Source organism: Charadrius vociferus, unplaced genomic scaffold, assembly GCF_000708025.1.
Source record: "Charadrius vociferus isolate BGI_N301 unplaced genomic scaffold, ASM70802v2 scaffold567, whole genome shotgun sequence".
Taxonomy (NCBI): domain Eukaryota; kingdom Metazoa; phylum Chordata; class Aves; order Charadriiformes; family Charadriidae; genus Charadrius; species Charadrius vociferus.
This window is the reverse complement of record NW_009649304.1, coordinates 79801-96269: the sequence shown is the minus strand read 5'-3', so window position 1 is coordinate 96269 and position 16469 is coordinate 79801. Positions and strand designations below refer to the sequence as shown.

General features: G+C 42.8%; 1 protein-coding gene across 1 annotated transcript in view; it reads left to right on the top strand.

Annotated features, from left to right (window-relative positions):
• ZNRF3 (zinc and ring finger 3) overlaps positions 1 to 15106 on the top strand; it is a 36481-nt gene extending 21375 nt beyond the window's left edge. The window contains exons 2-8 of the mRNA XM_009889155.1: positions 1597 to 1671; positions 6139 to 6270; positions 7193 to 7303; positions 8519 to 8686; positions 10732 to 10834; positions 12236 to 13981; positions 15063 to 15106. Coding sequence (XP_009887457.1) covers positions 1597 to 1671; positions 6139 to 6270; positions 7193 to 7303; positions 8519 to 8686; positions 10732 to 10834; positions 12236 to 13981; positions 15063 to 15106 — 2379 coding nt within the window. The remainder of the gene's footprint in view (positions 1 to 1596; positions 1672 to 6138; positions 6271 to 7192; positions 7304 to 8518; positions 8687 to 10731; positions 10835 to 12235; positions 13982 to 15062) is intronic.
• Positions 15107 to 16469: the final 1363 nt, after the last annotated feature.

Below are 16469 nucleotides of genomic sequence, written 5' to 3'. Positions count from 1 at the left end.
GGGGGCCAGCCGGCTGCAGTCCCGCCAGCTCAGTGGGTGTACGGAGGGGCTGGGGGGGGCCGCCCCACTGGCTGTTATCTTCTCCAGGGTGGTTTTTGAACTCAGTACTTTTCATGTCTTCACGTCTGATTTTGCAATACCAAGAAAGGAATACAGATTACATCTCAGTGGTGGAAACCTAATGAAGTACTGTGCTGTGTACTGCTTGCTCAGTGTGTTCACAAAATTGTTTTTTTTCTGAACCAACCTGCAAAATCTCTTTAAAAATCTCTTCAGAGATCAAAGTGCCTTGCTTGTTGACTGACCATCCTCAAAGAACAGTCGAGTGGCCTGAACATTTCTACAAGCACTTCACGTCTGTAAGGAGGTTCCTTTTAGGGAAACCTGGATGAACTTTCACCTCAGGGCCACTGCAATGGAGAGCGCATAGTAGATTCCTTTCAACTTTTCCTCCCCAACAGCTATTAGTGATTAGCCAGGTGTGCTGACTTCAAAGGGGACAAATACCTGCTGGGTTAAGAAAGACCCCACTTGGAAGTTGGTTTCGCTCATGCACTGTCTGATGGGCTTGGTTGATTTAGAATGAAAACAAAATGTAAGAACAGAGCAAAGAAAGTGACCTATAGGTGTTCAAGCTAACATCTTTTTGTTGGTCAAGGTTCTTCTTGGAAAACACTGAGTGATATTTGATAATTTATCACTTTCATGTGGTTTTGTATCTCAATTGAAGTTCAGATTCTCTAGTCTCTATAAAGAGCCAGTGTGTTCCTCTTTGGTACTGCGATGGTGATAGCTCTCATCGCGTGGAGAAAGTTACTTGCATTCTGCATCCAACAAAGGCAGTAACAGCTTTGAAAAGTTACTGGGAATGTTTGCTCTGTGGAGCCATTGAGGAACATTAAAATACTGTTAAAATACTGTTTTCTCTATCCCAGAGGATTTTAATATGTTCTAATATCTCCTCTGTGCTGTTGGTAACTCCAGGTTTGGACTGCGTATTTTGTGAAAAGCTGTGCACTTAAATAGGTCTGATCTTATCTGCATAACAAGTGTTGTATGCAACAGTCCTGACCTCTAATGGTCAGAAAGAGCAGTATTCTCTGAGGGGCTTCGCAAGGATTGTGAGATGCTAGTTTGTCATGATTGTGAGAATGACACTGAAAATCAGGTGTGAAGAACCTGATCCACCTTTATTTTCTGCACTAGTGAGCTTGTCTCTCCACCTCAAATCACAGCAAAGATTGTCTTTAATGGTGCTTCCAAGTAACATGGAGAAAAAAAGAGCATAATTAAAAAAGTTACTTACATTAGAAGTCTTTAGAGGATCTAAATCACATTTGAATTCCTTTAAAAGCTTCTTGAAGAAGGAGTTTGAGAAAGAAGGAGCAGAGAGATTGTAGAAGCTATAATGAAGTTTAACTGCATTCTATGCTGGTTCGGGAACTCCTGTGTGTGCAATTACTCTGTGATTTGTTTTAACTACACAGCAACATAAAATGTTAAGTTTGCTATCTGGAGATGAGGAAAGGGAGTAATTTATGAGGTAAGAAGTCGTCTTTTGGGGTGGGACTGAGGATGCTGTCTTTCTTATTGCAGGCAAAACGAGCAGTACAGCGAGGAGCCACAGCGGTCATCTTTGATGTTTCTGAAAACCCAGATGCCATTGATCAGGTATGAAGAAGGGAGCCTAGTTCTATTACAGCCTCTCTTGAGTTCTTTTAGGGTTGCTGAGGCAAGTCTTGAGAGCATACAGGTCTCAGAGCACGCCTACCTTAAGACATCCAGCTACTGACCCTGGGTAACATGGTGCTGTTGTTTTCCTGCTCATCTTCTGGCAGGCAAGAAGGAATGGAGGTGTTGAGAATGTGGTAGAAAGAAAAAAGTTGCGGGAGTTACCTTTTTCTTCTAGCCTTTGCTAGAATCCAGAATCTAGGTCTGGGATTGAGGTTTTGAGAAAGGATAGAAGCAAATTTTTTGTGGCCCATTATCTAGTCGAGGAGGTTTTCTTTGCCCAGCTCTGCATACAAAACACAGGGTATTTGGCGCTAGCCAGCTTATGATCAATAGTATTGTTGAGCAGCTGGTATTTTTGCGTTTGCAAAATGGCTTTCAAACCTGATTCTAAACAAGATTCTTATAAAACTGTCCTGGTTTCAACAGGGATAGAGTTAATTTTCTTCCTAGTACCTGGTATAGTGCTGTGTTTTAGATTTAGAATGAGAATAATGTTGATAACACACTGATGTTTTAGTTGTTGCTGAGCAGCGCTTACACTAATCCAGGAACTTCTCAGCTTCTCATACTGCCCTGCCAGTGAGGAGGCTGGGGGTGCACAGGGAGCTGGGAGGGGACACAGCCGGGACAGCTGACCTGAACTGGCCAGAGGGATATTCCATACCGTATGACATCATGCTCAGCATATAAACCAAGGGGAAAAGGTGGCCAGGGGCCATTGCTCAGGAACAGCCTGGGAATTGGTCGGTTGGTTGTGAGCAATTGTTTTTCATTTGCATCACTTGTTTTTTCTTGGGTTTTATTCCTCTCTTTTTGTTATTTTCCTTTTCATTATAATTTGTTGTTGGGGTTTTTGTTTGTTTGTTGGGTTTTTTTTTGTTGTTGTTGTGTTGGGTTCTTTTCCCCCCATTACTAAATTGTTCTAATCTCAACCCATAAGTTTTTTCACTTTTACTCTTCTGATGCTCTCCCCCATCCCACTGTAGGGGAGAGAGTGAGTGGCTGTGTGGTGCTCAGTTACAGGCTGGGGTTAAACAACGACAAAAACTTACAGACATTTATTTCTTGTTCACAGCTGCTGATTTCTGGCCTACCTATTTCGTGGACAAGCAGGGTTTTTCTTTTTTGGGGGGTCTTGGTACAACTTCCATCTTTTCATTTGAAGTGGGTGAGATAGTAGCTCTGTGAAATGCTTTGACCAGATCCTTCTACCCAATTCTGAGTTATTTGAGTAGAGAGAAGAATCATAACAAGCACAAAAATAATCTGTATTTGGTTTAGTTTTGGTTTGTCTTGAAACAAAACTGCTGTTTCTACTACAGCAGAAACAAGCGAAGCTAAGTGCTTTAAGTGCAGCCTGAATTTCTTGGGGAAAAGAGAGACCATCAATGTTTATGTTAAGAAAGCTGGCTTTAATTCTGATATGAGCATCTGTTGGGCAAAGGAATGCAGACCCTGTGCAATGGATGCTTTGACAATGGTGCTCTGCATGTGCATCAAGGCTACAGCCTTGAACTTACAGACGTTTTCGGGGATATTTTTTCCCCTTTTATACACAGAAAAATTATCTGCAGAACGACGTGATCTGTCTTTTTCCATTTCTTTCTCTGTTACAGCTTCTAGTTACTTTCAGCCACCCTGCTCTGAACTTGCGAAGCTGAGTTACTGCCTCTTGCTCTTTTTTCTCTACCCGCAACAGCTGTCCTTCCTTGATTCTTGATAATAAACTGGGTGCAACTGTCCCCAAAACCTGGGAAACTAGTCTAGTGGATGAGTATTTTGGGTGTACCAGTAAAATGGTAGGAGGTTAGTGGTATAGTGCAGTAGCTGACAAAGTCGGCTCTGTTAGAGGACAGAGCAGCAGCCTATGCAGACAGTCAGAAACAGGAGAGGAATGACTAGACTAACTTTCATACTCTAAGCGTAAGAGTTAGTTGATTGGCTCCCTTCCCATGCTGCTCTGGACACTTCTGTGTCGTGCATTTTGATTCTCAGCCAAAGTCTTCAGCACGCTTGACATCAGGGGATACTAATTAATTTGTCCTTAAAATAAGTACCATTTTGGCACTCAGAATGGAATTGTGGAAAACAGTGACAGATGGATAACAATGGAGGAAAAACTAACATGAGTTAATCTGGAGTGTCTTTGATTCAAATGGAAGAAGTATCCTGAGACACTGAGGGGAGCTGCTTAGGAAGCTTTCCCAGGTATGCTTGTTACCAAGCAACAGTACAACTAGGGGGAGTGCTTTGAAAGGAGGAGTGGAGTATTATGAAAGGCCATCCTTCCTGCCAGTCAATGAAGAGAAATAGGAAGCAGCCCTGACCATAAGAATTGTCCTTCAACAGTTGGATAGCAGAATTGCTACCAAATGGAAGGGCTTTAAATACAGATTTTGTGGGGTTTTTTCCCATTGATCTGAGTGTCTTTTGCTGTAGACTAAGAATGAAACTTTCATTTTTAGGAATGATCTGTGAAGTCTGATTTGTTTCTTAGTTTTACTTTTGCGGAGTTTGAAGAGGAGTAGCAGCACCCAGAGCATCATATTTAGCAAAAGTCTGGCAGTGTGCAAAAGCTACTGAGGAATCAGGTAAATTCTTTCTTAGACAAGAAAGCTTGAGAGAGAATATGTGTCTGGGAACATAGGGACAGTGATTGGATATGGCACTAGGCCAGCAAGCCTTGTAGACACATAGGATCCCTGGGTTGGATTCAAGTACTTCGGCTAGTTTTTAGCCCTTCAAAAGACATCTGTCTTAAAAATAGTTTGATCAGTATTCTCAGAAGCCCGATCAAATACTAGGAATAATCTGTTTTAAATGATGATGAAATCTGTCACCATCATCTGGACAGATTAAGTAGAGTACTTTGTAAGCAGGATGATAGACCAGTCAGTTGGTAATTTCTACATGGTTTAGCCAGAAACAACAGGTAGATATCAACAATGTAGATACCGTATCTCTGTGTCCTGGTTTCAGCTGGGATAGAGTTACTTTTCACAAGAAGCTGGGAGGGGGCACAGCCGGGACAGCTGACCCAAACTCGCCAAAGGGATATTCGATACCATATGACATCATACTCAATATATAACTGGGGGAGCTGGAGGGGGTGGTTGGGCTGGGCAGCAGGTTCCAAGTGGTGAGGCACTGCATTGTGTGTCACTTGCTTTGTATATTCTTTTATTAGTGTTACTGTTATTTTTCTCTTCCTTTGCTGTACTATTAAACTGCCTTTATCCCAACCCATGAGTTTTACCTCTTTCTCCCGATTCTGCTCCCCATCCCACGAGGGAGGTGGAAGAGTGAGCGAGCAGCCGCGTGGTTCTTACTTGCCGGCTGGGGTTAAACCATGCTACTCTTGTTCAGCTTGCTCACACTCCTGTCATCTCATTCCTTTCCCCTGGACCGTTTCCATCTGCTCATCAGTGCCTTGCTTTTTTGTATCAACCAGCCTCTATACTAGGACTTTTCTTGTGGGTCAGAATAAGCTATATGAATTGATCATGTTCGTGCCATTTGTAACAGAACAATTCTTTTGTCTCATTCTCCTCTCTGGTATATAGTTTAGCAGATTGTTTTTCTGGATTTGTTGGCCAGAGAAATTATGCAGTCTCCACACTTGAAGGTTTTCAACATCTGACTGGATAAAGCCTGGAGCAGACTTGTCTGATGTCATACTTGACCCTGCCTTGACCAGGAGGTTGGACTCACAGGGCGCCTTCCCACCCACATTATTTTCTGATTCTGTGATTTGGCCTTTCAAAAAAACTTGCTGGACCTGGAAGGAAGTTTCAGAGTGAATTAAGCTACTCATATGCTTTAGTCTTTGAGGCCCCCATTCTGCAATCACTGGCTCTAGTGGTTGCTAGAACCCAAATAACCATCTGAATGAGTTTGCCGAGTTAAACAGCAGAAATTACAGACTTTAATACAAAAAGCCTGAAAGATAGGACTCTGATGTGAGATTGTTCAGAAAGCTAGAGAAATTTGTGTATGAATAATATAGCTATAAAGTTGAAAGAACAAAAGGTTCAGAAAATGTAGCAAGGCCAATTTTTATGGAATGTGCAGATTTTTATTCTTCATTATGAGGTTTAACTTACTACAGTATTAGTATATGCACTGGCACATAATGTGTTTAAGTTAAAACTGCTGTTCAGAAATAACATTTGCTTATCCTTAATCTTAGTTTTGGTCAGTAAAAAAAGAAAAGAGCAGCTTAAGTCAAAAACTTAATTCAGGTTCAACTCTGTGGAATACTTAAGTGAAAATCTAGGCTAGAAGAGAACAACTGGTGCTTGAATCAATTCCATGTTTGTATTCCTTTACTCTTCTTTTCGTTGTCCAAAAGAGAGGTAGTTTTCCTGAAACGTGCCTTCTGAGTAGATTATTTTTTTGTCCTAGCTGAACCAGGGCTCAGAGGACCCTCTGAAGAGACCAGTGGTATATGTGAAGGGTGCTGATGCTGTCAAACTAATGAACATAGTTAACAAGCAGAAAGTGGCACGAGCAAGGATTCAGCATCGCCCCCCACGGGTGAGACTTTAAGAAACTTTATCTAGGTATTACACTGCTGTTACTTCATGCAGTGCTTGCTAACTGCACTGAGTGTGAAGATGTTTTGGTGCTCCCCATGAGCATTAATACATGAGAAATTCTGTTGACCTAAATAAATTGAGCAACTGCACTGTGGACAAGCAGCTACGCTTGATGTAAGTATAGAATCCACAATGTGGCACCTGCTGTCTTTCATAAGTATTCTTTTGAATATATGAATGGCTGAAATTTTTATATAATAAAAGTTTTCCTTTTTCTTAATTGAATAACTTAATTATTGCACGATCCCGGTAGTTCAGATTTGTGAGGTAGTCTGCCCTATGTTAACTAATAATTCTGTGTGGTATTTTAAACGTGCATTAAGTATTTGACACCTGATATTTGTAATTGTAATATAAAATATTTTTTCTAGAGGTTTTTTTGAACACTCTCTACGTGTAGTTTACAAAAGAAGCACAAAGCTAGAGGTCATCCATGTCCCAGTTACCACTTTAGTTTTGTTGTATTTTAATGGAATTCTTCTGTTAAAGAAATGTATTTGAGAAGTGGGCCACTTGCTGAAAATTCAAATGTTGATTTTCACTCACTTAAGTATGCAAGCAAACCAAGTAAAGCATGAAAATTTGTTAGTGTTATTCACTCAGTTCAGAGACACTAAATCTGACATCTCATGACTCGCATTCTGTGTATTTCATTCACTTGCAGTGACATATGAAACCCAGATTTTGTCTCATAGAATCCTAGTTAATGAACAGAACAGTGTGTACTTTGATTTTTGCCGTTGTGACTGTGTACATTTGACAATGACTGCTGAAAAAGTAGAGAAGAGAAGAGAAAGGAGCCATCGATTTGAGTATGATCTAAAGAAAGGAAAAATAATATTTTTGTTTTAATTTTTAAGCAACCCACCGAGTACTTTGATATGGGAATTTTCCTGGCCTTCTTTGTGGTTGTGTCTCTTGTTTGCCTCATTCTTCTTGTCAAGATCAAACTGAAACAGCGACGTAGTCAGGTAAGAGCAGTAATGGAATATTCACTGAATGCTGAAAGTCAGCTTCTTTTACTTTGTCCTAGAACTTGCTCGCTGCTTTTGGAAATGCTGGACACTGACTTAGAATAGCCATCTTTCTGGAAAGGGTTTTATCCATGAATGTAGGCCATTGGAAAAATTTGGAAGTGTCTTTAAAGGACAGCTACATTGACCTATGGTGTTTGTTCTGTTAAATCCTGAAAAAAAAGACTATGGAAGCAAACCATTTAGCTGTTGGGAAGGAAGAACATTTCTGGTTGTTCAGAGGTTGATTATCAGTAGCACTGGTGGACTTCTAAAGAACTTCAAGCTCTTGTTGCTGTATTGTGGAGGCAATATCAGGATTGAAAATAAATTGCAACTCTTTTCAATAGAATAACATCTATTCATTCTTAACAGGAGAGGTTTGCAAGGTAAAAAGTTTGGTTAGGAGAAATTCTGGGTGAGGTGCTTTGAGTTTGTCCTAGTAAACATGATAGGGAAAGCAAATGAAAGCTAACGGACTCTGAATTTTGTAGTTGTAAACTGTCGACTATGTACATGTAAAAGGAATGCAAAGCACTATAGATGCTTAGGACTCTTGCTTTGGACATACTGAGTAGAAATCCAAAGATGCTATGGGCCAACAGCAGTGTTAAAAAACAGTGTTAAAGATGAGGAGAATAAATTCTCCAGTACAATGAAAAAAACCCACTGCCTTCCTCAACTTCTACTATTGATTAAATTTGGGGGGAGGGGGAAATGACACAGTTAATTTAGTAACATTTCATTTTAATCCCTCTCTCAAGTATTGCTTCTGGTAATATCATGGTTACTGCATAATGGGGCATGGCAATCAATATTGACAGTTCAAAAAAAGTTCCTGACCAAGTCTTATATATTGCCGTGAATAGTTGCTGCCTATTAATTGAACCGTTGCAGCGTATCCCAATTGTCAGCACTTTCACCCTGTTTCGGTTCAGAGTAGCTTATCATTCTCACTACTGCATGTGGCATACATTCTTTTTGTGAGGCTTCTGATCTAAATTTTAATTAGCCTTCTCTCTGCTTAATTTATGAAATTGTACATTAGTCCAGGTCTGACGTGATTTGGTAAGATACATTAATTTGATATCGTGGTGTTTCTCTGCTACTACACTATAGTCCCTTATGCAGCAGTGTTGCCTTTTTTTTTTTTCTCCCTTTCTTCTGTTGTAGAATTCCATGAACAGGCTTGCTGTGCAAGCACTGGAAAAAATGGAGACCAGGAAGTTTAAGTCCAAAAGTAAGGGACACCGGGAAGGTAGCTGTGGAGCACTGGACACGCTCAGTAGCAGCTCCACCTCTGACTGTGCCATCTGCTTGGAGAAGTACATTGATGGGGAGGTAAAGGATAAATGTGTTTTTCAGCATGGGCTGAGAATGTAGCTGGTTTATTTTAGCACTGTGGTACGTGGCTGGCTGTTAGGTACCTTGTGTACTGAGGTTGTGCTGCTTGCCACACTGATCGCATTGAGTACCCAGCTCAACCTCAGCTGCATTCTGCGTCTCCCAAAGAAATCACAAGGGCTTTTCCCCATACTACAAAGTGAGAGGTGAGGGATCCCATTCTGCAAGTTGCTACCTCCATCAAGTTGCTTTTCTGATGCAGAAGTCGTAAAGACATCAGGGTTACCTCAGCATTTAGTTCCCTGGGTGTTTTTGACAAATTGTGTGCTAAGGTGACAATGGATGCAGGCTCTGTTGCACGTAAGGGATATGTTTCATGTTTTGATTCTCAAGCTTTGATGGCACTTTATCTTTAAAATGTCAGGTACACGGCATTGCTGGGAAACCAGAGGAGGAGATGTGAAAAGGTTCAGGAGCCATTTTTTGCCTCCTCAGTTACCATCGCTGCATTGATGTCAGTGCTTGCCTTCTGTGACACTGTTCTGCCCAGAGGAAGCAATGAAAGGATAAAATAGAAAATAGACTCCTTAGAATAGAGGCAGTCAATAATCACAGTTTTAAACTTCCATTAAAAAGATGATTTGAGGACATTTTATTTTGAAATTATTCATAAAAGATTCATCATTTTTCAGGCAATAGAAAACACCAGCTTCAGTATTTAAATGCTACAAACTACAAACAGAAAGTTAATGAAGTTAGCTGATGGAAATTATTCAGAGTAGCAAGGATGAAGGCAGACAAAAACTTCAGATGGGCTGTACAAAACTAACTGGACAGGAAATTCATGCGTGAACTTCAGCATGAGGTGATATACATAGAGAAGAGCTTCACATGTATTTAATGATGGGTTGTGAGGTGAGCATTACCGTTCAAGAGCAAGATCTTGAAGCTGTTTTAGATGGCTTTGTGAAAGCAGATTGGTTCTTTGTGGCAGTCAAAAAAGCAAATGAGGTTTTAGAAATGAGAAAGGGAAATCTAGAGAACTGAACAGAAAACATAATTACACCACTGTGCAAGTTCAGTCATGCTGCCACGTTGAGTACTGTGTGCATTTCTGACCTCATTTCACAAAAGACATGTTGGAAATGAAGGTGCTTCAGAAAAGGGCAGTCACAAAGTGATCAAGGATTTGGAATGGTTTCTGTACAAAAAAAAAGACTCAGCAGGCTAGGACTGTTTGGTTCTAGATTACTTGGGGCAGAGGGACCACAAAATCTTGAATGGAGAGCATGAACAGGAATCAGTCGTTCCTTTTTTTCCCAATACACAATGGGTGCAATTAAATGAAACTGCTAGGACCTAATCTGAATAAAAATGTGGTGTTTCTCCACCAGCAGGTACCGGTGGAGAAATTCCACACATTGTGGAACTTCTTGCCAAAGCATGTTACAAATTCAGAACCTGAGCTCATGGGGAGACTTGAGCAGTACTTGGAAGAAAGATCTGTTGCAGGTTTCTGAACTGGTAGATATCCAGCAGGCTTAGGAAATCCTGTAAACAGATAATAGCTGAAGGATGAGAATGCTGTTCAAGAGAAAAAATATCATATACGCTGTGTTACTTTTGCTTTTCCCTGAGTGTTTTCCATTGCTAGTAGTTGTAGGCAAGATGCATCATTAAATGGACTCTATTGATATATTTTTTTAAAGTTTATTTAAGATACATTAAGGAAAACTTTAATGGTGGGCTCCTTCAAGGTGTTAGATCGTAGGGACACAGCAAAAAGTGTCCTAAAGAAATGTAGCATAGCTGCATGGATATATATCTAACATGCCTGTGGACTATTCTTTTAGTGACAGCTGATCACTAGCTGTTGTGCTTTTGTCTGTGTTGGAACAGATGGCACTTTTTTTCCTTCTTACCACTTCGAGACTTGGAATTGAACCACTTAGTAGCTAGGTTGAAAAAACTAGGAATAAGCTGTGAAAAATTCACTCATTAGGAAGGAGTGCTTTTTCATGTTCCTTCATCTGTTCCTGTAGGAACTGCGTGTCATTCCCTGCACTCACCGATTTCACAAGAAATGCGTGGATCCTTGGCTACTGCAGCATCATACCTGCCCTCACTGCCGCCATAATATCATAGGTAAGTGCTGCAGTACAGATGTCCTATCCATTTCAGATTTAACAGCTTACAAGATGAGACAGAAATTGTGCATGTTTGTAAATCTCCATCGAGCCCATAGTCTTTATTCTAATGCAACCCTAGAAATACAGTTAGGACTAAGTTCTTGGAAAATGACTGCGTGCCCTGGAATAGCAGGTCACATTTCTGATTTTCCCTCATTCTGGGCGCAATGCCCAGCAGAGGGCAGCGTTGGTCAGCTTCTGTATGCCAGGGGGACAAACAGCTGTAATAGATGGGTATGTTTTCTCTTGGTGATTGTAAAGAAAAGACAATGTATTGTTTTTTATTTTTCTGTGGTCTTGTAACTTGGAATGTGGCTTCCCTTACTTGCCCTTTCCCCCTTCCATTTCCTCTGTCTTGAAAAAGTTTTTTATTAGTACACATTATGTAAAATAATGTGCCAGGTGAAAACTCAAGCAATGATTGCTAACTTTGCTTTTAATGTGCAAGACCAGGAATGATGAGTAAGCAGAAGGTTTTGCATATATGAGAACAGTATCTGAAATCACTTCACTTCGAGAACAGTATCTGAAATCACTTCACTTCTTGTCCTTTTTAAGCCAATACAGTTGAGTGTTTCAAAGGCTTCCAAGCAGATGCTCTTGACTGATTTTGTTTTGTTATTTTTCCTTCTGTATAAAAAGTTAGTGCTTTTTTTTAATTTATTTTTTAACTCTATTGGGCGCTGTCCTGGTTTCAACAGGGATAGAGTTAATTTTCTTCCTAGTACCTGGTATAGTGCTGTGTTTTAGATTTAGAATGAGAATAATGTTGATAACACACTGATGTTTTAGTTGTTGCTGAGCAGCGCTTACACTAAGCCAGGGACTTCTCAGCTTCTCATACTGCCCTGCCAGTGAGGAGGCTGGGGGTGCACAGGGAGCTGGGAGGGGACACAGCCGGGGCAGCTGACCTGAACTGGCCAGAGGGATATTCCATACCATATGACATCATGCTGAACAAAACCTGGGGCGAGTTGGCCGGTGGGGTGGTGGCCACGGATCGGGGACTGACTGGGCATTGGTCAGCAGGTGGTGAGCAATTGCATTGTGCATCACTTGTTTTGTATATTCTGTTATCATTATTATTATTATTATTATTATTTTCCCTTCCTTTTCTGTCCTATTAGACTGTCTTCATCTCAACCCACGAGTTTTACCTTTTTCTTGCAATTCTCTCCACCATTCCACTGGGAGTTAGTGAGCGAACCGTTGTGTTGTGTTTAGCTGCCTGATGGGTTAAACCACATGTGTGTAACGTAACTAAATTGAGAACAAAATATCCTTCTTTCTTGCATAAAGTATATTCATTTTTATTCCTTCCTACTTCTACTTCTCCACTCTTATTTCTCTTATTCAGAACAGAAGAAGGGAAATGCAGGTCCAGTCTGCCTGGAATCCATCAACCCAGCACGCAGCCGTCAGCAGAGGGTGATTCTGCCTGTCCATTACCCGGGCCGAGTGCACAGAGCAAACCAGATAACAGCATATCCCACTCGGACAAGCATGGATCCTCACGGAAACCCTATCACAGTACTTACAGTTGAGCGACATAGTGAACAGAGCCTCTACCAAGCCCAATCTCCAGCTTATATCCGAAGTTATCAGCCTATTCATTTGGACCATGCTTTAAACACGCATCATTGTAGCCTGGAACATAGGGCTTACTCTCCAGCTCACAACTTCCGAAGACCCAAGTTTGGCGGACGCAACTTTTCGAAACCAGCGTGCTTTTCCCAATATGAGACCATGTATCAGCACTACTACTTCCAAGGCCTTAGTTACCCTGAGCAAGATGGACAGCCTCCAGCTGGCATTTCCTCAAAGGGTCCTTCCCGTGCCTTTCAGCCTGGTAGCAGCATGCTTTTCCCTCCTGTGGTACATGTAGTGCCCTCATCCCACTTGGAGAGTGGCAGTACCTCCAGCTTTAGCTGCTATCATGGTCATCGTTCAGTGTGCAGTGGATATTTGGCTGACTGCCCTGGGAGTGACAGCAGCAGCAGCAGTTCTGGTCAGTGCCACTGCTCCTCTAGCGATTCCATGGTTGACTGCACTGAGGTCAGCAACCAAGGGGTTTACGGGAGCTGCTCCACCTTTCGCAGCTCTTTGAGCAGTGACTATGACCCATACATTTACCGCAGTAAGAGCCCTTGCCGAGTGGGTGAGGTTGGTGGTGCAAACAGGAGTGCAATTGTTCTCTTGGAGGGCCCCCACCAGGACGAGCTTACAGCTCATGGTCACAGTCTGGTGGGTGCTGACTGCCGGCCTGTGCCAGCTTCTTCCTCAGGGGACCAACTGTCTAATTGCAGCATGGATATGAACTATAGCAGTAATTCCTCATTAGAGCACAGGGATCCAAATGGCACTACCTCAGAGGGAGGACATGAGGCCACTCCTGGTGCTGCCTTGGATGTTAAAAGGAACTGGAAGAATCCAGAGATAGCAGGGCCGCTTATGGAGCAAGCATGCGCATGCTGCTTTGAACTCCAGCACTCCACCCTGGAGCCTAGCAATGGGACAGCTGACTGTAGTGCACTCTTCCTTAGCTCTCCGCTGTGGGGGACGTGTGGCCCAGGAATAGAACCACAGTCAGGGAACACCCCAGGCTTGTACAGTATTAACTCAGACCACTTGCATAGGACAGATGGGGTAAAATATGAGGGGTTGCCGTGCTGCTTCTATGAAGAGAAGCAGGTAGCCTGTAGTAGTAACAGTGGCAGTGGAGGTGGTGGCTGCTATACAGAAGACTATGCAGTGAATGTGCAGTACACGCTTCCTGATGACACCTTGCCAAGCTGCTGTAAGGGTGTATGTGATCTGGGTCAACGCATTCCCATAATTCCTGAAGACAGAGACTGTGAGCTGATCCTACCTACAGAGTTCCAAGGGACCCACACAGGAGGCTGTAGTTCCTGGGATGGAACACCTGAGCTAGATACGTATCTGCACTGCCAAGGTATAGGAGAGGTACAGGACGAGAGGGAGGTGTGCTACGAGGCAACATCATTCCTGCGGCAGAACTACTCTCAGGAGGACGAAGCCAGAATGCTCTTTCCCAGTCCCACTCTGAACTCCCAGAAGCTGATGATGACCACAAAGGCCACAGGTAACGTGTGTGCTTTTTTTGATTACTCACTACCTCTCTGTCCTAGCGTATGAAATGCTGCCAGCTTCCTAGGTACTTGCAGCCATAAAAGTTACTGCCATCCTTTGCATAAGAGCAGGTTATTGGCTAATCCTTCACTCCAAAGTGTTATTCTCTTGTTACATGTGCTCACTTGGTCATAGTTTTGGGAATAGAAGATGATAGTTTACTATCTAACCATGTAAGAGCTTTCATACTCATCCTTTGTGGGGAGAGGAAAAAGTGACTGCGCCTGTCAGTACCAGGCGCCCATTAGAGCTCCCACAGCCTGGGACTGCTGTGGTGAGCTGCCTAAGCAGGCAAGGCCAGAGTGCTGGAAGGTTACAGACAAGCTGAAGGATTAAAAAAAAAGAGTGAAAAACTTGGAATTGCTGTAGAATATGTGGGAAAGTCTCTCCTGTGGACATATGCAAAGGGAAAAAAGAATGACTCACAGAATGAAGGGGCTATACCTTACCTGCCTTACCCAGGCTGTTTTTAAGGATGTTCGTAGAATCGTAGGGTACCCTAGGTTGGAAGGGACCCCAGGCCATCACCTAGTCCAGCCTCCTGATCAAAGCAGGGCCAGCTCTGAGATCAGACCAAGCTATTCAGTTTGTCAGCTTAGACCAAGTTTTCTCCAGTCAGGCCGTGACAACCTCCGGGGACACAGAGTGCACACCTTCTCTGGGCCCTTGTTCCCATGCTTGGCTGCCAGCATGGGGAAAAGATTTCCTTTGTATCCAGTCTGAACATCTCATGTTTCAATGTAAGCTCCTTACCTCTTGTCCACAATGCATCACTGTGAAGACCCTGGCTCCATCGTTGTGACAACCTCCATGTAGGTACTGCGAAGCTGCCAGGGGGAACCCCGAAGCCTTCTTGTCTGCAGGCTTAACAAGCCCCAGTCCCTCAGCTTCTTCTCTTAGGGCAAGTGCTCCAGCCCTCTGAGCATCTTGGCTCGCCACTAAACTCACTCCAGTCAGTCAATGTCTTGTTCTTGTCCTCAAAACTGGATGCAATATTCTAGATACAATGTTCCTTAGTTTTCTTTATCCTTCAGGTGCTGGATCTCATCCCTTGGAGAGAAGCCAAATTGGTGACTAGACCTGTCCAGATGATCCCGGATGGAGAAGCGGAGCTTGTCAGAGACTCCAAATTCTCATGGACTTAATTTTTTTTAAGCTTTGACAAACACACAAAAGTGGTAATGTGGAGAAGTCCCTCCCCCACTTCCTCTTCCTCTGTGTCCGCATCAGCTTGATTCTCTCCTTTCTCCCTCTTGCCTGAAGCCTTCAGGCCTCTATTTGTGTGCAAAGCCCATGTGGGACACGGTGTGGAGCATTTCTGAGCTCTATTGCCATTTCTATATTAATGACAAAGTGTTATTTATATTTTCTTTCTAGAAGTGACCGTGTCAGCTCTCGCTGAGAGGTAACCCGGTCTGTTAAATAAGCCAGGCTATATGTAGATGCTGTTATCTCCTACTTAAAGGAGTCCAGCCTTCAATAAGCTCAGGGCTACACCTGCCTTAGAAACCAGATAGCACCTTGAAATATAGTAGTCCAGAGGGATACAGCTGCTGAATGGATGCTCAGATACCGACAAATCCTGGTAGCAAATCCTAGTAGCCAGCAAGTTATATGAGTGATTTTGAGGAAGGTGAAGCATTGGACTGTCTCCTTTCTCCTCTCCCCTCCTCCCCCTTTCATGCTGCTCTGATGATTTGGCTAGGAAGGGTCTCCTGCTGTTATGATTAGTTTTAACAGAGTGGGGGTAGGAAAACTGGTAGCTCAGAACGTTCTCATCCTCACTTCCTGCTAAACCATGGACCTCATTCTATCTTCTGACTGGTGAACAATGCTGGGAACCCCTCCCTCAAAGAGGTGCTAGAAGAAAGTGCTTCGAAAGGGTAATACCTTTGTAGGTAATGAACCTTGCCTTCCATAGGAAGTTTTTCAGGCACCTGTAGCCCCTGTTACGGCTGTGAGGAACGCTGGCATACGCAGGAAAACAGAGCTTGCAGGGTGCTTGCAGCTTGGCTGGCTCATTTTGGGAACAGGTCAGAAGGTATCTTGTTTCCTTATAGACTGCAAGCATGCCTAAGGGAAGCAGTGCTTGTCACCTTTTGTGCACGTGGGAAGGAGAGGGACTTGGTTTAATCCTTGTTTTCTTCTTTGCCGTGGTTGATGTAGCTTCCTTAGATCAATCTGTTTTAAAGGTTTCTTGGGCCCAGCCAGTTGTGCTTCATTTTTGTCTTGTGTGCAGAGTGCTTTCTGTACCCTGTTAGCCTGGGCACATACTTTTGTTCTTTTTCTTGTATTAGTGGGGATGTTTGTTATCATGAGATAATATATGTCCTCACTTCTGATAGCAATTGTTTCCTGTGGAAACAGCAGCTTCTGAGTAAGAGGCTACCATAGCATGGTTTAAATTGCCTGTCATGCTGCATGTGCCTGAGGACACAGTG